The 22,691-nt window shown below is 42.9% G+C and overlaps 2 protein-coding genes across 4 annotated transcripts in view; one reads left to right on the forward strand and one right to left on the reverse strand.

The window, feature by feature from the left end:
* Window positions 1–542: 542 nt before the first annotated feature.
* On the reverse strand, window positions 543–9,609 carry snx20 (sorting nexin 20). 3 transcript variants are annotated; one of them, XM_071202447.1, is made up of 7 exons: window positions 9,554–9,609; window positions 9,378–9,436; window positions 9,224–9,267; window positions 4,933–5,054; window positions 4,102–4,464; window positions 3,941–3,981; window positions 3,564–3,827 (listed from the first exon to the last, which is right to left on the reverse strand). In XM_071202447.1, exons 3-7 carry the CDS (start codon window positions 9,255–9,257, stop codon window positions 3,650–3,652), a joined length of 738 nt encoding a protein of 245 aa, XP_071058548.1. In that variant the 5' UTR covers window positions 9,258–9,267; window positions 9,378–9,436; window positions 9,554–9,609; the 3' UTR covers window positions 3,564–3,649. The 3 variants fall into 3 exon arrangements, with proteins under 3 accessions (XP_033934460.1, XP_071058548.1, XP_033934461.1); XM_034078569.2 differs by lacking the exon at window positions 3,941–3,981 and having other exon boundaries at window positions 543–3,827; XM_034078570.1 differs by lacking the exon at window positions 3,941–3,981 and having other exon boundaries at window positions 3,564–3,841.
* Window positions 9,610–12,027: 2,418 nt separating this feature from the next.
* LOC117442591 (mucin-2-like) overlaps window positions 12,028–22,691 on the forward strand; it is an 81,188-nt gene continuing 70,524 nt past the window's right edge. Inside the window, exons 1-2 of the mRNA XM_034078562.2 lie at window positions 12,028–12,072; window positions 15,588–19,975. Of these exons, the coding sequence (XP_033934453.2) occupies window positions 12,030–12,072; window positions 15,588–19,975 (4,431 nt within the window). The 5' untranslated portion in view covers window positions 12,028–12,029. The remainder of the gene's footprint in view (window positions 12,073–15,587; window positions 19,976–22,691) is intronic.

Raw genomic sequence — 22,691 nt, forward strand, 5'->3', positions numbered from 1 at the left:
TCGATATGTCGTGTGTCCCCTAAAGCCACTCCAAAGTGGATATATTTGCGATGCTGCATCCCTGTGTTTGGGGGGGGGGTGCCGACCTTAACCCAGGAGTTGTTCAGAATGTGCTATTGTACGCAACCATAGCGGAATCTGAACAAACGCCGGACATCAAAGTCAAAGAATATTCATATCAAATCAAGTATACCATTAACGCACTGCTGCACAGTAACATGGCTGCCGACCTCTGACCTCCTCGGTTAACTCTTCATTGTTTTCAAAATAGTTTCATTATCAGTGGATATATTTGTGATGCTGCATCCGCGTGTGTGTGTGTGTGTGTGTGTGTGTGTGTGTGTGTGTGTGTGTGTGTGTGTGTGTGTGTGTGTGTGTGTGTGTGTGTGTGTGTGTGTGTGTGTGTGTGTGTGTGTGTGTGTGTGTGTGTGTGTGTGCGCGTGTATGTGTGCGTGTGTGTGGGGGGGGGTTAGGGTTAAATAAATAAACATTGATTGATTGATTGATTGATTGATTGATTGATTGATTGATTGACACACTCATTTAGCCATTTTCCATTTATTGTATAGAAGTGTGGGGCAACACGTATATGAGCAACATAAAGCCATTGTCAATATTACAGAAAAGGGCAGTAAGAATAATACATAAACCTGATTCAAGAGAACACACCAACAGACTGTTTTTTTAACCTCTTAAGCCCTGAGTCTGTTTTTCAGGTTTCAGGCTCGAAGATGCCACTAACACAACAAAGACTATATCTTCACTTCTAAAAGGGGTAAATTAATAATATTTTCTCTCAAAGCAAGGTTACATCTGTGAGTTGGATGTAGAAGTGTCAGAATCAATATAGATGTTTTTATTTTAAAGTAAATTCAGATGGAACACAGTAAAAACATGTAAATTATAATGTCCGCCTAAAAAAAACCCATTACTTATAGTGAAAACCACCCTTGAATGATGGGCTAGTAGACTAAAAGCTTTAGGAATCCAAACAATAACATATAGTAAGTACCCTGTATCAAGATTTATGCAAAACAAGTGACATTTTACCTTTTTAGAGAGGTTTAGAAAAATAAAGTCCAAGCGGACTCACCTCTGGGTAATTTGGGAACCATCAGTTCCATTTGAACTTTTTCACTGTAAAAATCATTTTATTACTTTCAATTATCACTATAGGTATTCATTCCATCCAAATACAACTGTTGTGAAAAAAATTAAAATAAAACATAGGCCTACTCTGTTATCCTCTTGTAAGAGTGTGTGTAGTGAGCCTCTGAATTAGCCCCTAGCGAAAAATGCTAACCTATTACTGCACCGAAAATCACTCTTAGCTCCCTTATTAGTTATCCTTGCTGCACATCCAACACATTGTTTATGATCGTAAAGACACAGAATCTAACGGTGCCCACCTCAACACTGAAAGATACACACTCGCGACGTAATCAACAAAAACGTACATCAAAACAAGTGGCGCTAGCGCTAATGCACTAGGCTAACATGGCTCACCTTCCTCTTTGTCTGGTCTAAACTGGTCTTCAATGGCATTAAAACGATGATGTAGTTAATCCATAGGTTAATATCCAATGTGGCTGTGTCCCCTTTGAAATGTTCTGATAATCTATAAGCAATAAAACTGCAATTCCGTTATCTGCTGTCCGCTCCGTGCTCAGAGTGGGTCCTGCAATTCCTGCTTCCTTACGTAGTAAACAATAAGAAAAGTCTCCTGCGTGATGTACTTAAGCTGGCTGGCATTCTTTATACTTTAAGCAGGACCATATCTCTGGAACCCATTGGTTGATTTGGGTGATTTACACCTTTTTCTTAACCATTACATCCAATAGAATCGATGGGCAGTTCCCAAATCCACGTAAACATTACCATTGCGGACGTAATAGAGAAGCAAACGAAACATATCTGAAAGTACAAGCCTGGACGGCAAAACGTTATACCCAGTATATTGCCATAAATATGATGATGGATTATCAGTAAAAATGTCTACGTGACACAAAGACATTGGATTAACCTTGAGCAGCGTTTTTATTCCGTTGAACACAACTTTTGATCACAAATCAAAAAAGGTAAGACGTAATTATTGTAATATTTTTGAAACCGGATGTTGTTTACTTTCTCTTTTCTGGCTGATAGCTCCAGGAATTCGAAGTCGTACAGTGATGACATTACATGTGTGGAATCTGTGGAGTCTCAGCTTTAAATCGTATATCTTGTTTGTGCAGTTAAGATAGTAATAAGGGCATTTCTACCGTGAGTTCTGTGTAAAAAAGCGTTAGCATTTGTTAGCATTTTTTCGCTCAATGCTAATTCAAAGGCTTGGTATTACTCTTGTGTTTTTTTTAGCTAACAATTGTTCTTATTGTCAGTTAGCGGAGTTTCTTACCTTTAAAAGGGTATGAAACATTAATAGTTTCATAAATGTTAAGAAGCCCTGAGACATAGTCTCGTAAAAAAACGGTGGGAGGGGTCCACTGGGGGGACCTTCGGGCTTAAGAGGTTAAGACAGGACTCTTGAAACTCAAAGAGATAGCTGAGCTGCAGACATTATTAGTAATATTTACAACAGTTGTTTGTTTTTGGATCAGACAAGGAAGACCACAGAAGGAAATTAAACTTTAAGCATCCTTATACAATGACTACTCTTAAGCAAATGTGTATGTCGGTGGTTGGTGTAAAATTGTGGAATCCTCAACATAAGGATCTAAAGAATTGTATATGTATTTTTCAGTTAAAGAAATTGTATAAATTAAGAAAGATGGGACTATATGAAGCATAATGTGAATAAGTCTATGTACTCTGGTCCTGCATTGCTAAATATTGTTGATGTCTTTGATGTGATATCTGTTCTTTATTTGTAGGTCCCATTGTTATTGTTGTTGTTATTGTTATTATTGTTGTTATTGTTATTATTTTTATTATTATTATGCACCGCTTTCCACCTTCTTCTCCAGTATGACTCAGGAGAGGGTGTACTGTTATGTTTGGCTGTGAACATTTCTTTTTATTATGAAGGGCAGACCATCTATTGGTATATTTTTTTTTTTTTAGAAAGGGGCAGGTCATATAAGATGTTATTCTTCTCCCTGCTCCTTTTCGCTCAATGGTGTTTGTAGAGACATGTTTTGTTAGCAATTATTGTATATTTGGTTATGCGTACCATGAGCGGGACAAATAAAAATGAAATGAAATAATGCTGACTCATATCAGGTTTAGGACTCATAATGCTGACTCAGGTCAGGGTTCAGGACTCATAACGCTGACTCATGTCAGGGTTCAGGACTCATAATGCTGACTCATGTCAGGGTTCAGGACTCATAATGCTGACTCAGGTCAGGGTTCAGGACTCATAATGCTGACTCAGGTCAGGGTTCAGGACTCATAATGCTGACTCAGGTCAGGGTTCAGGACTCATAATGCTGACTCATGTCAGGGTTTAGGACTCATAACACTGAGTCTTGTTGAGGACTCCTTCGCTCTGTATCTCGTCTCACATGTTTAGCCCCTCAGGTGAACTGTTGGATGACCAGCTCCTTCAGAGTAGGGGGATCGTATTTCAGGGTGGGGGGTTGGTCCTGTAGGCCCTGCAGCTCGTCCTGCAGGCGGGCCCCGGGCAGCCCCAGCCTGTAGCTCAGGTCCATCAGGAGGCGCAGCAGCGCCGCCCGGTGGCTCCGCAGGCCGCAGCGCCGGGCAACAGGCAGCGCCCTCTGAGCCGCATCCAACGCCTCCTGATGCTGCTGCAGGTCGCAGTGACAGACAGCCAGGGCACAGAGCGTTGGCAGGCGGAGGGCGGGACTCTGCCAACACTGCAACTTCTCCTGCAACACACGCACTTTACAACTATGAAAACATTAAGAGCAGTATAACTCAACTCAGTTTGTTCCACATGTATGGAGCATAATAATTGCACTTCTCCATATTTAGTTCTCACATGGGACCGAAAGCAGACCAGAAGACCTGAGAGATATGGTTCTGGGGACAGAAAACAAACCTGAGGGTTCTGGTTCTGGGGACAGAAAACAAACCTGAGGGTTCTGGTTCTAGGGACAGAAATCAGACCTTTCTGGTTAATCTTGAAATAAACCTTTGTACCTGCAGCGCTAACACGTCTTCTAGCTGCCTCAGCGCCGGGCTGAACTGCCCCCCCCGCAGCAGCACCAGCGCCCCCCGCTGCTCGGCGTCCGTGAAGAAGGCAGCGAACAGAGGCGAGTAGCGGACGCAGCGCGTCGAGAAGAGTTTGGCCAGGTAGTCCTGCAGGGCGAGGCGGCGCTGCAACAGCACGGCAGCACAGAAGTTGCCGCTCAGGAGTTTGGGGGGGGGCGACACGTCTTCCAGCGTCGAGTCGAACTCCTGCAGGAGGAGGCGCTGCAGCCGCAGGAAGTCGGAGTAACGGCGCTCCACGGACACACGGCTGGAATCAAAACTGCCTGACAACATCACCACCACCTCATACACCTGCACGCATCGTCTCGCATTAAGAACACCCACAATACATATACAAATAGAAATAATACATGTAATAAAAACAGATATTAGGATCATTTTACTTTTACATATTTTATATCTCTATGGCACTCCTGTGACTTAACCAGACCAAAAGAAATTAATGAATACATTTTTTAAAGAATTTTTAAATAATATTAATGAATGAATAAAATATGTAAATAAAATATATTGAATATACATTATTTGTTATTTAAGTAAAAAATGAATACAATTAGTAAATAGAAATTACTTCATCTCATCCTGCATTAATTGCACATTGGTGTCCAACATTATCTATTTTATCTTAATTGTTTTATTTGTTTTATTGTTCATGTCTTATATTATATATATTATATGTTACATTGTTGGTGGAGCTCAGGTTAGGGTTAGGGTCACCCAATGAAAATATTATTTAAAAAAGAAATATAAATAAGTCACCACGTATTTGGACAGCTGGTTCTCAACAACTCGAGTGGACGGGATCTCAAAAAGCAGGAGGACCGGATGCTCGCTCTTCTTCTCTGATGACAATTTCTGCTGCAGCTGCTTCGTTGTGAGAGCTACACCCACACACACACACACACACATACCATGTTTACATCACTTCAGGGACATTACATTGACTTACATGCATTTCCTGGAGACTTATCCTAACCTTAACCAGAACCAACACATGCCTAACTCTAACCCTTAACCTTACCTTAACCCTAATCCTAAACCTAACCAAGTCTTCACCCTAAAATGAATGATTCCCCTCATGAGGACCTCCATTTTGTCCCCATAAGGGCGGCGAGTCCCCACACGTGACTGTGTAAACAGATTTAGGTCCCCACAAGTATAGTAATGCTAGGCCACACACACACACAGATATATATATATATATATATATAAACAGTGGGTGTTGTTTATGGGACTACAAAATAATATCTCAGTTTTAATAATCTATCAGCTGTAGAGAGTTAACTAATTAGAGGGGCGTGGCACCACAGCTGTGAGAACTCAGCAATCAGGTGTCCATTTAGGCAGCTCTTTCTTTGAGCGTCAGCGTCAGCGTCAGACAGCCGAAGACCGACAAAGACATTAGAGTCCTGCGGGAGTCACGACGGAGGCAAAGAGGAGGCAAATCCTACTTTGATTGAGCTAAGTATCGCTGGTGTCTTATTTTTCTTTTGTTTAGCTTTCTAGCCCCTCATGCTATAATCATGTGTATTTTCTCTATTCCTGTTCATGTGTCTTCTCGCAATTATCACTGGCCCCGTGTATCTCCTAATCGCTATAACCGGCCCGCTCTCGTCTATCCCACGTGCTCCACTGAGATCCAGCATCTAGTTTCAGGCGGCCTGTGGAACTGCCAGTCAGCTGTTCCTAAGGCTGACTTCATCTCTGGATATGCCTCCCTGCAGACCCTGCTCTCACTGAGACCTGGATTACTCCATCCAACACATCCACCCAGCAGCTCTCTCCACAGCATGCTCCTTCTCCCATACACCCAGACCCCCTGGCAGAGGAGGTGGCACTGGTCTCCTGCTCTCTCCACAGCATGCTCCTTCTCCCATACACCCAGACCCCCTGGCAGAGGAGGTGGCACTGGTCTCCTGCTCTCTCCCAAATGGAGCTTTTCCCTCTTCAAGCTTCCTAACTTCACTCCTTCCACCTTTCAATTCCATGCCGTCACAGTAATCCATCCTATACAATTAACCATTGTTGTTCTCTACCGTCCACCAGGCGCCTTGGGGGACTTCATGGAGGAATTAGATAATCTCCTCTCACACATCCCTGAAACTGGCCCTCCCGCTGTACTTCTCGGAGACTTCAACCTCCAGACGGGGAAGATAGACGAACTAACATCTCTGTTCACCGCCTTTGCTTTCTCACTGTCTCCGTCCCCACCAACTCATAAAGCTGGCAATGTCCTTGATCTCATATTCTCAAGGAAATGCGCTACTTCTAACCTCTTTGTAAACCCGCTCCACACATCCGATCACTTCTTCATTTCATTCTCTCTACCCCTTTCCAAACATAACAAACTAATCTCTTCGCATCCTGCACTTGTCCGCCGTAACCTCCGTTCCCTCTCCCCCTCTACCTTTGCCTCATCGGTGCTCTCAGCCCTCCCTTCCTCTGACTCGTTCCAACTCCTGCCTCCAAACTCTGCTGCAGAAACTCTCCTCTCTACTCTCTCATCCTCTCTGGACTCTCTCTGTCCTCTCACATCTCGGCACGCTCGTCAGTCCCATCCTGCTCCCTGGCTAAATGACGCACTGCGTGCTAATAGAACCGTCCTTAGGGCAGCAGAGCGGAAACGGTGGAAATCCAAACACCGCGACGACCTCCTAACCTATCAGGCTCTCCTCTCCTCTTTCTCTTCTTCGATCTCTCAGGCAAAAAGCACTTTCTTTCAAGATAAGATCCAATCTTCCTATTCCAATCCTAAAAAACTATTTTCCATCTTCTCCACCCTCTTGGACCCCCCTAAAGCCCCTTCCCCCTCCTCACTTCTGTCAAGCGACTTTGTTAACCACTTTGAAAAAAAGACTCACCTCTACTCACCGCTGGATCACCAGACCCACCTTCAACCGGCACACTAACCTCCTTTTCCCCTCTCTCGCCAAGTGAGGTTCTTACCCTCATTACCTCTGCCCGCCCTACCACCTGTCCTCTGGACCCTATCCCTTCAAACCTCCTTCAGACTATCGCTCCTGATATTCTACCGTTTCTCTCCCATTTCATCAACACTTCTCTAACTTATGGTCACTTTCCAAACAGTCTCAAGGAGGCAAGAGTAAACCCTCTCCTAAAGAAACCCACTCTCAACCCGTCTGATGTTATAAACTACAGGCCTGTCTCTCTCCTCCCGTTCCTGTCTTTAAACAACTCTCCTGTTATCTCCATCAGAACAACCTTCTGGATCCGCACCAGTCTGGTTTCAAGGCAGGTCACTCCACAGAAACTGCTCTCATTGCTGTCACTGAGGAACTGCACACGGCTAAAGCAGCCTCCCTCTCCTCTGTCATCATCCTGTTGGACCTGTCTGCTGCATTCGACACGGTGAACCATCAGATCCTCCTTCGCACTCTCCAAGACCTTGGAGTTTCAGGCTCTGCACTTTCCCTCCTCACCTCATACCTCAAAGACCGCACCTACAGGGTAACTTGGAAAGGGTCCGAGTCCGACCCTGGTCAATTAACTACAGGTGTCCCTCAGGGCTCTGTTCTTGGTCCCCTCCTCTTCTCCCTGTACACAAACTCGCTCGGATCTGTCATTAGCCCGCATGGTTTTTCATACCACTGCTACGCTGACGACACCCAATTAATTCTGTCCTCTCCCCGCTCAGAGACCCAGGTCGTCGCTCGCATCTTTGCTTGTTTAGCTGACATCTCTCAGTGGATGTCCGCTCATCATCTCAAGCTCAACCTTGACAAAACTGAAGTGCTTTTCCTTCCGGGAAAAGATTGTCCCTCTCTTGACCTGACAATCAACATCGGCCCCTCTGCTGTTTCCCCGACCCAGACTGCAAGGAATCTGGGTGTGACCCTAGATAACAACCTGTCCTTCACTGCAAACATCGCCGCTACAACCCGCTGCTGCAGATACACGCTTTTCAACATCAGGAAGATACGCCCCCAGCTGACTCAGAAATCGACGCAGGTTCTGGTCCAGGCTCTCGTCACCTCACGCCTAGACTACTGCAACTCCCTCCTGGCTGGTCTACCTGCATGTGCCATCCGACCTCTGCAGCTCATTCAGAATGCAGCGGCTCGTCTGGTCTTCAACCTTTCTAAATGTTCCCACACCACTCCGCTCCTCCACTCCCTTCACTGGCTTCCGGTAACTGCTAGAATTCACTTCAAGACACTGATACTTGCGTACCATGCTGCGAATGGATCTGGCCCTTCCTACATCCAGAACATGGTTAAACCGTACACCCCAGCGCGTGCACTTCGCTCTGCATCAGCCAAACGACTCGCTGCACCCTCGCTGCGAGGGGGACCCAAGTTCCCATCAGCAAAAACATGTGGATTTGCTATCCTGGCTCCAAAATGGTGGAATAAGCTCCCATTGACATCAGGACAGCAGAAAGCTTACACACCTTCCAGCGCAGACTGAAAACTCATCTCTTTCGACTCCACTTCGAGCGATAGAATGACTAACAAAGAATTGCTAACAGAGCACTTATATACTAATAAAGGACTGGCTTATCTAAAGCCAGTTGAGTGGCATTTGAAATGTTTGGCTCTATGAAACCTGATGTTCTTATATGATTCTGTTTTCTTCAAGGTTGTGTCTTCCTGGTCGAATGTACTTATTGTAAGTCGCTTTGGATAAAAGTGTCAGCTAAATGCAATGTAATGTAATGTAATAAGTTTTAAGAGTAATAATAACCTTTTATATAATTTTGTTTAGCATCTGCTGTATCTATTTTATGCTGGGTGTAGAAAAACACCACGGAGCATTCAGGGACAGTACGGTAAATATATTAATAATGCTGGGTGACGAAAAACACCATGGTGCGTTCAGAGACAGTACGGTAAATATATTAATAATGCTGGGTGAAGAAAACACCATGGTGCGTTCAGGGACAGTACGGTAAATATATTAATAATGCTGGGTGAAGAAAACACCATGGTGCGTTCAGGAACAGTATGGTAAATATATTAATAATGCTGGGTGAAGAAAACACCATGGTGCGTTCAGGGACAGTACGGTATAATGATTGTATATAAAGTACCAGAAGCTGCAGACATCAGGTTGGTTTCTGCCATCTCACATCAGCTGCGTACAAAACACCAGAGGAATATTTGATATTAATACATATTAATACGTGATATAAGAGAATATAATATAATATAAAATGTCTTAATGTCAGTGAAACAAACGCTCACCTTCCTGCAGCTCAGTGTGCTGAAGGTAAGCTCCAGAGAAGATTATCAAACACTCTGTCCTGAAAACACACACACAGTATATTAAATATAAATTATATTAAATATAAAGTACATTAAATATAAAGTATGTTATATATAAAGTACATTAAATATAAAGTATACTATATATAAAGTACATCAAATCTATTTTCCAGAGTGTGACAGACGGGCAGAAAGCAGGAAGCTGCAGCAGAGAAAAGAGGAAGTGAAAGTGAGGCTGTTTTATGACACGGGAGGAACAGGCGGGTGGAGTTAACCTCCTCTAAGTTAAAGACACACCAACACAATAAATACTGATTATTTATACTCATGATTATTTGAAGTCTCTGGGCGTTGTTCAGCAGGAAGCTGAAAACGGCCCTGCTGATGGTCAGGTGGATATATCAAAATATATCAATCAGCCATCGATCATATATCAAGTCAAATTATAGCAAGTCAAATGATGAGGAACAAGTTAATTTCGATTAAAAAATAAAGTCACATTTTGAGAAAAACCTATAAAAAAATAATAAACTAACCAAAGGAATTGAAATCGATGAAGCAGATTCACACTTCCAGTATTACAATACTATTATATTTACATATAGACAAAAGTATTGGGCCACCTGCACATTACACCCACAGGAGCTTTTATGACATCCCATTCTAGATTCTTAGGCATTCATGTGAATGCCCTTTGCAGCTTTGACAGCTTCCACTCTTCTGGGAAGGCGTTCTAAAAGATATTGGCGTGTCTCTGTGTGACAGCCATGGGTTGGAGTTCAATGGGTTCAGGTCAAGTTCTTCCACCAAACTCATCCACCAGGCCTTCATGGACCTGCTTTGTGAGACTCAGTCATGCTGGAAGAAAAAGGTTCTTCTTCCCCAAACTGTTTCCACAAAGTAGGAAACATAGAATTGTCCAAAATGAATTGGTAAGATGAAGCATGAAGAATAACTTCACTGGAGCTAAGGGGCCGAGGCCAACCCCAGAAAAACAACCATAGCATTATCCCTCCTCCACCAAATGTTACAGTTGTCACAATGCAGTCAGGCAGGTAACGTTCTCCTGGCATTCAACAAACCCAGACTCATCAGACTGATAGAGAAGCATGATTGGTCCACAGAACATGTTTCCTCTGCTCCAGAGTCCAGAGGCGGCTTTACACCCCTCCATCCGACGCTTGGCATTGTGCTCGGTGATGTAAGGCTTGCATTTTGCAACAATACCACTTACAGTTGATCGTGGAATATCTAGGAGAGAAAAAGAAGAAATGAACTGACATCCTGTTTCAGAACCAATCTTCAGAACGAGCCTGTCTTTCAGAGATGTTTGTAAAGGCAGACTGCATGGTGTTTTATTTGATACACCTGTGGCAATGGGACTAAATTCAATGATTCAGAGGGGTGTCCCAATACATGTGTCTATATAGTGTATATATATAAAATAATAAAGTGCTACAACACTGTCATCCTGCTGGTAATCCAACATTTTTAAAAGTAATCCAATTACTAATTATGTACGGGAATACTGTCACCTTATTATGTATACTGATTGTTCTGGAGCATAGAAACAATTAATGTGTGTGTGTGTGTGTGGTGTGTGTGTGTGTGTGTGTGTGTGTGTGTGTGTGTGTGTGTGTGTGTGTGTGTGTGTGTGTGTGTGTGTGTGTGTGTGTGTGTGTGTGTGTGTGTGTGTGTGTGTGTGTGTGTGTGTGTGTGTGTGTGTGTGTGTGTGTGTGTGTGTGTGTGTTGATCGTGCTTGGTGGGTGCTCCATCCTCCCATAGGTCAGGGTGTGTTCAGGGTTTGAGGAAATGTCTGTGTGCAGAGGAAGAGGAGTCTTCCTGCAACCAAGGACCGTGTGTGTGTGTGTGTGTGTGTGTGTGTGTGTGTGTGTGTGTGTGTGTGTGTGTGTGTGTGTGTGTGTGTGTGTGTGTGTGTGTGTGTGTGTGTGTGTGTGTGTGTGTGTGTGTGTGTGTGTGTGTGTGTGTGTGTGTGTGTGTGTGTGTGTGTGTGTGTGTGTGTGTGTGTGTGTGTGTGTGTGTGTGTGTGGGAGCAGTGGGTAGCTATTGCACAGCGTCCGATAAGCAATGGGAGTGAGGGGTGGGGGGTGTCCGGTGCCTTGCTCAAGGGCACAAGGGCAGGGCCCAGGAGGTGAACTGGGACCTCACCAAGTAGCAGTCCACACTCCATATTTTAGGTCTGTCCGGGGGCTTGAACCGTGGACCCTACGGCTCACAGCCCAAGCCCCTACGGACTGAGACCCTATTCCTGTTCTTTTTCTACAGGTATATCCCTGTTCTTCTTCTACAGGTTATTCCTGTTCTTCTTCTACAGGTTATTCCTGTTCTTCTTCTACAGGTTATTCCTGTTCTTCTTCTACAGGTATATCCCTGTTCTTCTTCTACAGGTTATTCCTGTTCTTCTTCTACAGGTTATTCCTGTTCTTCTTCTACAGGTTATTCCTGTTCTTCTTCTACAGGTTTATTCCTGTTCTTCTTCACCGGTTATTCCTGTGCAGCGCAGTTATGGCTCTGGTGTTTGGAGAATGCCGGTGTGTTGAATAGCAGGAAGTGACTCTCTGCTTCCTGTCCAATAGGAGCACTTCCCTGCTGGTCTGGAGCTGCAGAAACATGGACGCTCTGATGCTGCTGCTGGTCCTTCTCGCCTCCCGCTGTAAGTACATCAACTAAAAATATTTTATTCTGAGAGAAGACAGATTCAGCAGATATCTGTGAAGGAGAGAAACCCTCACTCACTGCTGCTTGTGTGTACAGATGTATCCCAAAGTTAGCAGCACGTAATGCATCAGGAGCATATTCAAACATTACATGTCAGAAAACTTTAATATAACTAATATTGGGGGGTCTTCATGGTGATATCAGGAACAGCTAAAGACTCTTCATCATAGGATGTTAAATGATTATGAACATGTTATACAGCATTTTAAATTATGTACCGAAGATAAAATACTAAGACTTCTCAGTTATTCTGAAATCTGCTTTTATTTGTTTATCATTTAAAATCATCGAAGTTTCTCTTTTTCTCGATACACTTTTTCTCAAACAGGAGAATCTGGGACATGTTAGGGGGTACAATCTATACCTAAAATATAATAAGATCAAAACACTTATTTCTGACGTCGGCTGATAAACTCTTTAGTGTTTGTTTAAACTAATGTTGGTCTTTATGAAAAGTAATATCTGTATACTGGTAACTAGATGGAGAAGAGATACACAATATATAAAGGATAGTCAAATTAAAATAAAATAATAGTATATTATTTTATAAAAAATAATTAAAAGGGAAAAAAAATAATAATAATAAATAAATAATTGATCATTATAATGTATTTATTAATAATATCAATAATAATTAGACCCGGATGATTGCATCACTATTATAATAAATAATATCATGTATATATACTGCAGAATATTAACTTATATTAACTATATATAATATATATATTTATTATATACCTTTTTCTGAATAAACCTTGTTAGTTGTCTGCTGAGCAGTTCATTCTAATATCTTACAGTTATTATTAAAGTGTATCTGAATGATTTAAAATGTGTTCAGAGAGAGTGTGTGACAGAGTCCACCTCACACCTGCGTCAACAGGAAGTGTGTTAATGAGCGGAGAGTCCAGCACTTCCTGTTCATTGTTTCTGCTGTCCGTCAGACAGGAAGTACGACAGCAGAGCACTTCCTGTCAGAGGCTCAGCCAACATCTTCACCCAAACGTCTCTCGACTCTCTGAGAGGCTGAGACACACTTTAAACACTGAGTGATAACAACAACAACAACAACAACACCAACAACAACAACAACAACAATACTGATAGCAATAGTGGCAGTGGCTCAGTCTGGGACTTGGTCTTGGAACGTAGAGTCGCCTGTTCACGTCCTGATCAGACCAAAACAAATATATGGCACCTGACCTCAAAATGTGTGTGTGTGTGTGTGTGTGTGTGTGTGTGTGTGTGTGTGTGTGTGTGTGTGTGTGTGTGTGTGTGTGTGTGTGTGTGTGTGTGTGTGTGTGTGTGTGTGTGTGTGTGTGTGTGTGTGTGTGTGTGTGTGTGTGTGTGTGTGTGTGTGTGTGTGTGTGTGTGTGTGTGTGTGTGTGTGTGTGTGTGTGTGTGTGTGTGTGTGTGTGTGTGTGTGTGTGTGGTGATGTTACAGTGAAGTTAGTAATACTATAGAGTTATATGTAGTATCACTATAGTGAAGTTAATAATACTATAGAGTTATATGTAGTATCACTATAGTGTTTCCTGTAGTATTTCTATGGTTTTTCGGAACACAATATAGAAAATTACTATAGTAATACTATAGAGTTGGCTATGGTGATCTTATAGTATATCTATAGTTAATTAGCTTTAATAATGATGTAGTCATCCCTATAGTAAGTATTGTAACAACAAATAAAAGTTAACAAGTAGAGCAGTTTCAATTTGAAAGACAGGGACTTTATTAACAAAATATAATACTTTGTTCACAGAATATGAATACGAATAACTTAAATGTAAAAAATGACAAGAACAATTTCAGGCCCGAAACAGAAATGGTTGGGCAATGAAATTAAGGTGTGAAAAAGTGTCCCAACCCCTATATATATTTCACATTCATATACTTACAACCCATGCCTCTCTACCAAGTCAGAGATGCAAACTTTTTCATCAAATATTTCTGGAGTTTTCTTCTTAAGTAGATCAGTTAGGCCATTCAGAAGAACTGGTTCTTGTGTAGGCTGAACAAAACAATAAGATAAGCACAGCACAAAGTCAAGTTCTGGCCTGTGTGATTTTTTGAAACACAATTTAACAAACATGATACATGTATACCTGAGTTTGACAGACTTCTCTTAGGACAGGCTGAAGATCCGGTGCTTCAGAAAAAAGCACTTGGAATCTGTCAAAGTTACTGATGTTCTCACTTATATCAATATCTATAAACTCTAAAGTCTGTGTTGTATTTTAAAATCCTATCAAGGAAAAATCCAAATTCACCTGTTACTTCCAGGAGATGGTTTGTGCTTTGGACACTGTAGATTTTTCTTTTAATTTCCTTTCCATTCTTAAATGAAATTGCAAGGACTTTAACAGATTCCTGCTGCTCATTCCCGCTTCCTGTAATTATAAGAAAAAGACAAATTCCTCCTGATGTTGACTAATCATATTATGCCAGATTAAATGAAATGCCATCATCTATCATCTTCTAGTTAAACCCATTAATACACACCTTATATAAGTTATATGCAGTATGGTAATTTTGAGTTCATTCACCCATAAAGACAACTTCTAGAGAAGCACAGGGGAGATTCTGCTCAGCCTCCAGTGGGGCTTTCTCCTGGAGGCTGGGTATTTCTTTATATTTTGTATTTGTATTAAAAAACATCTCTCCGCTGTTGTCAGTGAGTATTTTACAAAGACTGAAACAGCGCCCCTCTTAATTAATGTGTGATGAAAATTGCATGCTACACTCAATGTATACTACACTCGCAGTGCGCTGTGTCAGGGACATGTTAAGGAAAGCCCGCCGGCCCTTCCCACTGACCAATCAAATCATCGGAAGGGAAGGCCTGACGGTGCCATGCGTGACGCTCATGGATGTATAATAAGAACTGAGCATAGAGCATGCGCAGTTGAGTTGCCCCCGAGCTCCCACTCTCAGATGCGCGTTCATAATGATGAGGAAAATAATAAATATATGACGGATGGAATATTAAATATAGAACAGATTATATTAATGTAAAATGTACAATGTGATTGTATTCCATGAGAAACTATGGAGCAGAGAGTTCTCTGCCAGCCAGAGGTAATTTGATGTACAGAGTTATTGCAGTGGGCAGGAAAAAAACACCTTGCATTTGGCTGCTACAGTGTCAGTGATGTTTGTGTGTACTGCTGTGTCCCTTCACAGCACGAGGCTCTTCATCAGGATTTGAATACTGTACATCTTTCATGACCTCAAACTGATTTCAACCCTAACAAACTGAACTCATGAGGTTTACAGAGTCGGAGACACATCCTCTGAACTCTCCATGTGATCAACATGTCGGGGGTGTGACGGAGTCTGTCTGGAGACTAAGCCTCTGGTGAACAGAGCATATTTCAGATCAGAGTCGTTCTCTACATATTTCAGTGGTTACTGACATTTCATACAACAACTTTATCCTTGTTTTTCAGACACATCTTCTGCGTCCACCATCTTTTATTCCTACACACATGAACCCTCAAGCACCGGCTACACCGCTAAGAGTCCCTCCATCACCGTCACTGAAGAGCGACTATCTGAAGAAGGAGGAACCCACTCGACAACTGAACAGGTCACCGCCTCAGACGTCCACAGCTTAATAACTGACGGAGAATCAATATTTGGGGACCATGTCTCCAAACCAGAAACAGGGGTGACGGTTACAGCAGACTCCAGTCCTAATACATCAGCTTCAACATCTGTTCCAACATCTGTAGACGACAAATCTAAACCAGAAACAGGGACGACGGTTACAGCAGACTCCAGTCCTAATACATCAGCTTCAACATCTGTTCCAACATCTGTAGACGACAAATCTAAACCAGAAACAGGGACGACGGTTACAGTAGACTCCAGTCCTAATACATCAGCTTCAACATATGTTCCAACATCTGTAGACGAGAAATCTAAACCAGAAACAGGGACGACGGTTACAGCAGACTCCAGTCCTAATACATCAGCTTCAACATCTGTTCCAACATCTGTAGACGACAAATCTAAACCAGAAACAGGGACGACGGTTACAGCAGACTCCAGTCCTAATACATCAGCTTCAACATCTGTTCCAACATCTGTAGACGACAAATCTAAACCAGAAACAGGGACGACGGTTACAGTAGACTCCAGTCCTAATACATCAGCTTCAACATATGTTCCAACATCTGTAGACGAGAAATCTAAACCAGAAACAGGGACGACGGTTACAGCAGACTCCAGTCCTAATACATCAGCTTCAACATCTGTTCCAACATCTGTAGACGACAAATCTAAACCAGAAACAGGGATGACGGTTACAGCAGACTCCAGTCCTAATACATCAGCTTCAACATCTGTTCCAACATCTGTAGACGATAAACCTAAACCAGAAACAGGGACGACGGTTACAGCAGACTCCAGTCCTAATACATCAGCTTCAACATCTGTTCCAACATCTGTAGACGACAAATCTAAACCAGAAACAGGGATGACGGTTACAGCAGACTCCAGTCCTAATACATCAGCTTCAACATCTGTTCCAACATCTGTAGACGACAAATCTAAACCAGAAACAGGGATGACGGTTACAGCAGACTCCAGTCCTAATACATCAGCTTCAACATCTGTTCCAACATCTGTAGACGACAAATCTAAGCCAGAAACAGGGACGACGGTTACAGCAGACTCCAGTCCTAATACATCAGCTTCAACATCTGTTCCAACATCTGTAGACGACAAATCTAAACCAGAAACAGGGACGACGGTTACAGTAGACTCCAGTCCTAATACATCAGCTTCAACATCTGTTCCAACATCTGTAGACGACAAATCTAAACCAGAAACAGGGACGACGGTTACAGTAGACTCCAGTCCTAATACATCAGCTTCAACATCTGTTCCAACATCTGTAGACGACAAATCTAAACCAGAAACAGGGATGACGGTTACAGCAGACTCCAGTCCTAATACATCAGCTTCAACATCTGTTCCAACATCTGTAGACGACAAATCTAAACCAGAAACAGGGATGACGGTTACAGCAGACTCCAGTCCTAATACATCAGCTTCAACATCTGTTCCAACATCTGTAGACGACAAATCTAAACCAGAAACAGGGACGACGGTTACAGCAGACTCCAGTCCTAATACATCAGCTTCAACATCTGTTCCAACATCTGTAGACGACAAATCTAAACCAGAAACAGGGACGACGGTTACAGCAGACTCCAGTCCTAATACATCAGCTTCAACATCTGTTCCAACATCTATAGACGACAAATCTCAACCAGAAACAGGGACGACGGTTACAGCAGACTCTAGTCCTGATGCCTCAGCTTCAGGCACAGATCCTTCAGTTCTAAACAGCACCCGCATTCCCTCATCAAGTCCGGCTGAGTTTGAGACAGATGTATGGCAGAGTTCATCAGCTAGAAATCTTCTTCAGCTTTGGACAGAAGCAGAGACTTTATCGGAGAACCAAGAACTTTCAACCTTGAACACCGTCCCTGACTGCAATGATCCTGAATCTGAAGCTGCAGCTGTGACTCTGGTTCCCTCCACAGGTTCCTCCACAGGTCTCTCCACAGGTCCCTCCACAGGTCCCTCCACAGGTCCCTCCACAGGTTCCTCCACAGGTCCCTCCACAGGTCCCTCCACAGGTCCCTCCACAGGTCCCTCCACAGGTTCCTCATCAGGTTCCTCCACAGGTCTCTCCACAGGTCCCTTAACAGGTTCCTCCACAGGTTCCTCCACAGGTTCCTCCACAGGTCCCTCCACAGGTCCCTTCACAGGTTCCTCATCAGGTTCCTCCACTGGTCTCTTCACAGGTTCCTCCACAGGTTCCTCCACAGGTTCCTCTAAAGGTTCCTCATCAGGTTCCTCCACAGGTTCCTCTAAAGGTTCCTCATCAGATTCCTCCACAGGTTCCTCCAGAACCTCCAGAGACTCTGACACAACTGATTCTCTGGGCACCTCCAACGTTACCTCTGGAGGCATCCCCGATGTTACCGTAACCTCCAAGGTCACTTCGGATGTTATTTTTGCTTCATCTGCGGTTTCTATCACTGAATCAAACAAACTCTATGCAACACATTCAACACCACCTGCATCCTCCGCTGCCACGCCTCTTCCAAAGACAGCTTGCGTACCAACGTCCGTCATGGAGACGCTTCCACCATCCACCCCTCAAACTCTGTCCATTTCCAAAACTTCTCTTGGTGTTCCTCTGTCGCAGTCGACAATCTCTACCATTCACCTGAAAATCTCAGTAAGCACCGACACTGAAGGCGCTCTTCCTACATCCCGGGGGGGGATCACCACCACAAGTCCATTAACCACTGCCAAACCCGCTGCCAGACCAGTAACCACCAGGAAACCCACTAACTCACCTGTAACAACCACCTATCCCATTACCACACCTGTAACCACCAACAAACCCACTACCACACCTGTGACCACCACCTCTCCCATTACCACACCTGTAACCGACACCTATCCCACAACCACACCTGTAACCACTACCAAACCCACCACCAAACTTGTAATTGCCACCAAACCCACTAACAGACCTGTAACTGCCACCAAACCCACTACCACACCTGTAAATGCCACCAAACCCACTACCACACCTGTGACCACCACCTATCCCACTTCTACACCTGTAACCACCACCAAACCGACTACCATACCTGTGACCACCACCAAACCAACAGCCACACCTGTAACCACCAACACACCCATAACCACACCTGCAACCACCACCAAACCAACAGCAACACATGTAACAGCCACCAAACCCACTACCACATCTGTTACAACCACCAAATCCACTACCACACCTGCAACCACCAACAAACTGACAGCCACACCTATAAGCACCACAAAAACCACCACCACACCTGTAACCACCGCCAAACCCACTACCAGTCCAGTAACCACTGCCAAACCCGCTACCAGACCAGTAACCACCAGGAAACCCACTAACTCACCTGTAACAACCACCTATCCCATTACCACACCTGTAACCCCCAACAAACCCACTACCACACCTGGGACCACCACCTATCCCACAACCACACCTGTAATCACTACCAAACCCACCACCACACTTGTAACTGCCACCAAACCCACTAACAGACCTGTAACTGCCACCAAGCCCACTACCACACCTGTGACCACCACCTATCCCACTTCCACACCTGTAACCACCACCAAACCGACTACCATACCTGTGACCATCACCAAACCAACAGCCACACCTGTAACCACCAACACACCCATAACCACACCTGCAACCACCACCAAACCAACAGCCACACATGTAACCGCCACCAAATCCACTACTACACCTGTAACCACCACCAAACTGACAGCCACACCTATAAGCACCACAAAAACCACCACCACACCTGTTACCACTGCCAAACCCACTACCACACCTGTGACCACCACCAAACCAACTACCAAACCTATGCCAACCACCACCAAACCAACAGCCACACCTATAACCACCAATACACCCATAACCACACCTGCAACCACCACCAAACCAACAGCCACACCTGTAACCACCATCAAACCCACTACCACACCAGTAACCACCACCAAATCCAGTACCACACCTGTGACCACCACCAAACCAACACCCACATCTATAAGCACCACCAAACGCACCACCAAACCCACCACCACACCTGTAACCACCATCAAACCCACCACCACGCCAGTAACCACCACCAAACCCACTACCACAACAGTCACATCCATGACACAACCCAGCACCAGTTCAGCGATTGCAGGTCCAACCAGAGCTACCACAGCTTCTCCTCCGACTGCGACCACAGCTGTAAGTACTCAGGCTGCTCTCTTACGCTGCTTAGAGGGGAAAGGGTCAGTGTATGTTTTGGTCATTGGATTTTCTTTTCACAAATGGATATTCAAAAAAAAAAAACGACTGGATATTTCATTTTCGTTTTCAAATTGAAAAACCAAAATTGAAATACAAGGCGTTTTTCTTTATCATGGTCAAAAATGGATTTACTAAACTTAAAAAACGGGATGATTTTCATTTTCTACTTCTCAAAACAAAAAATAAAATCACTAGAAAACAGAAACAAAAAAAAAACCCGTTTTTTCATAATTATGCTATCGGAAGTTGTCTTTCAAAATAAGAGCGCAGATGAAGACGGTCAATCCGTGTATCTACGCTCCATTTGTTTTCACAACGAAAACAGCCAAGACACACATTGAGCCGAGAAAATGAATGTTATTGAGGGCTGGAAATATAATAGGCCTGTGTCTAAAATGGACAACATTGTTAGGAGATTTCAACTATACAGCGATTCTGCACTGCGGTCACTCAGCCGTCTCTCGAGTTTGTTATAATTTGTTCTGCCAATAGTTATTCGTGAGATCAATCCTGTTGGACTCAGTAGCCTACTAGTGAAACTACTCCCACAACAAGTACTATGAAGTACTTATTGTGTACTTTTTGAGTAATCCTCTGTCAATGTCCCCTCCTGAGAACAAGAATGCATGTTTCTCTGCTATTTTGAATCAATCAGCGTTAAAACACCTTTCTTCATGAGACTGATATTGTTGGACGGAGTATTTTAAGAGGATGGTAGACATGATATCAGCAATACCTCCAGTCAGTAGTCCAGCAGCAGCATTTTTACTCCTTTGAAAGTCTTGCCCGCTATTTAAATTGACTTTGATTGAAGTTAATAACAATATTGATATTATATAGATATATAGATATAGCATATTTGATGCAGTCTTTCTGAACACTTTTAAAATAAAATACTGCAAATTAAGAATATCTGTAATAGTGCCTTATACCTCTATGGCATGACTTGTTATCTTGGGAGGAAAAATAATGTTTCACCATGTGTTTTAGGAGCTTAGGGGTCATCGATATTATATCAATTATAAAATGTGACCCCCCCACACCCCTCAACCAGGGGTTGGTTTGTTGCCTCAGGGCAACAATGATATAATACGAGAATATTGAAACACCAAGGATTTCTACAATTCAGAGGAAATAGAAAAAAACAACTCTATATTAATTCAAAAGGTTTTCTTTGTGTGTGTGTGTGTGTGTGTGTGTGTGTGTGTGTGTGTGTGTGTGTGTGTGTGTGTGTGTGTGTGTGTGTGTGTGTGTGTGTGTGTGTGTGTGTGTGTGTGTGTGTGTGTGTGTGTGTGTGTGTGTGTGTGTGTGTGTGTGTGTGTGTGTGTGTGTGTGTGTGTGTGTGTGTGTGTGTGTGTGTGTGTGTGTGTGTGTGTGTGTGTGTGTGTGTGTGTGTGTTTCTGTACTTCCTCTAAGAAGAAAGGAGAGTAACAGAAGATCTCTGTGGCTTCAGGCTTGATCGCTGTTCAAATGACAGCGTTGGTTTCCCCAAAAGTGGGCGGGGCTGTAAAGTGACATAGATTTTACTCTCATCTATTATTCAAAACCATTCTATTTATTCTAACGTAAATTACATGCCAGTGTTTTATCTTTTTATTTATTTGTTTCTATTTTAAATCGTATAATGTCGAACTTTTTTTGCCGTCTGTGAGAAAAATAAATGGGGCTTAGAGCCTCAAAATACTGACATCTGTATTTTTGAAAATCTTTTTTTCATTCTAATTTGTTATTCTTTTCTAAATAACACACTGTTATTTACTCAACAATAACACACAATCATCCTTGTTTTTATTTATTTGTTTAATTCTATAATCTTGGGCTTTTTAGCCGTAAACAAAGTCACCGGAAACAGACGTAGGCCTATAAGGGACATTTCGAGCAATAAACACCACAAACCCACTGAACAGATTACCCAAGATCCTCAGCTTCAAGCTCGTTGATTGGATGTTTTAGCCGCAATGCATGTTGGGATATGGTGTTTATGCGATATGAAATCCGAAAAAAAAAAAAAAATTAAAAATACTTTATTCCGAGTGTTCTTGCTGTTCTCTTTGAAAGTCATCACATAACGGCATTGTAATACACGGTTCGGCTGCATTAAATATTACATATCTGCCGTAGTTCTTTATTTAGAGCCCTGATGAGAAGACTTCTAGACCAACACGAGAACTGCCGCCAACACTGAATATGTGACGTGGATCATAAATGTATCAGCAATTAAACTACATCTTACATTTCTTTTCACAAAATACGTCTCCTTGCAGTGTCAACACTAATTGGGCTGACTTTTTTTTGTAGTTTTTAAAGATATCACTGATTTTCTTTCAATATAAGAATGTAAATACTGAGATGAGAGAATAGTCAGGGGATTTGGGTGATGGGAGACACATCTATGGAATCACAATTTCAATAGCTTACCATTAAATGACGGATATGCCTTTATGTCTGTGATGTTTTACAAATCAGATATTAATGTGTAGAAGTAAAACATGAGAAATAGTATAGCAATATCCTGTACAATTATGGAAAAACATGAATAAAACTTCAGCATCTTCAGATGTTGTACATACATAAGTGTCCTACACTAATAATACAAAGTTATTATTAGTATGCTAAGTGTACCTTGTGTGCACCGCCTAGTGGTTAAAGCACG

This window comes from Pseudochaenichthys georgianus, unplaced genomic scaffold, assembly GCF_902827115.2.
Source record: "Pseudochaenichthys georgianus unplaced genomic scaffold, fPseGeo1.2 scaffold_445_arrow_ctg1, whole genome shotgun sequence".
Lineage (NCBI taxonomy): Eukaryota > Metazoa > Chordata > Actinopteri > Perciformes > Channichthyidae > Pseudochaenichthys > Pseudochaenichthys georgianus.

Bases quoted from the DNA above. Each gene is read 5' to 3' on its own strand.
- snx20 (XM_034078569.2), bottom strand. From the start codon at position 9,257: ATGGCAGAAACCAACCTGATGTCTGCAGCTTCTG. The intron at 5,055-9,223 runs GTACTTTATATA...GTGTGGGTGTAG, and splicing joins CCTGATGTCTGCAGCTTCTG to CTCTCACAACGAAGCAGCTG. The intron at 3,828-4,101 runs GTACAAAGGTTT...CGTGTGTTGCAG, and splicing joins AAGACGTGTTAGCGCTGCAG to GAGAAGTTGCAGTGTTGGCA.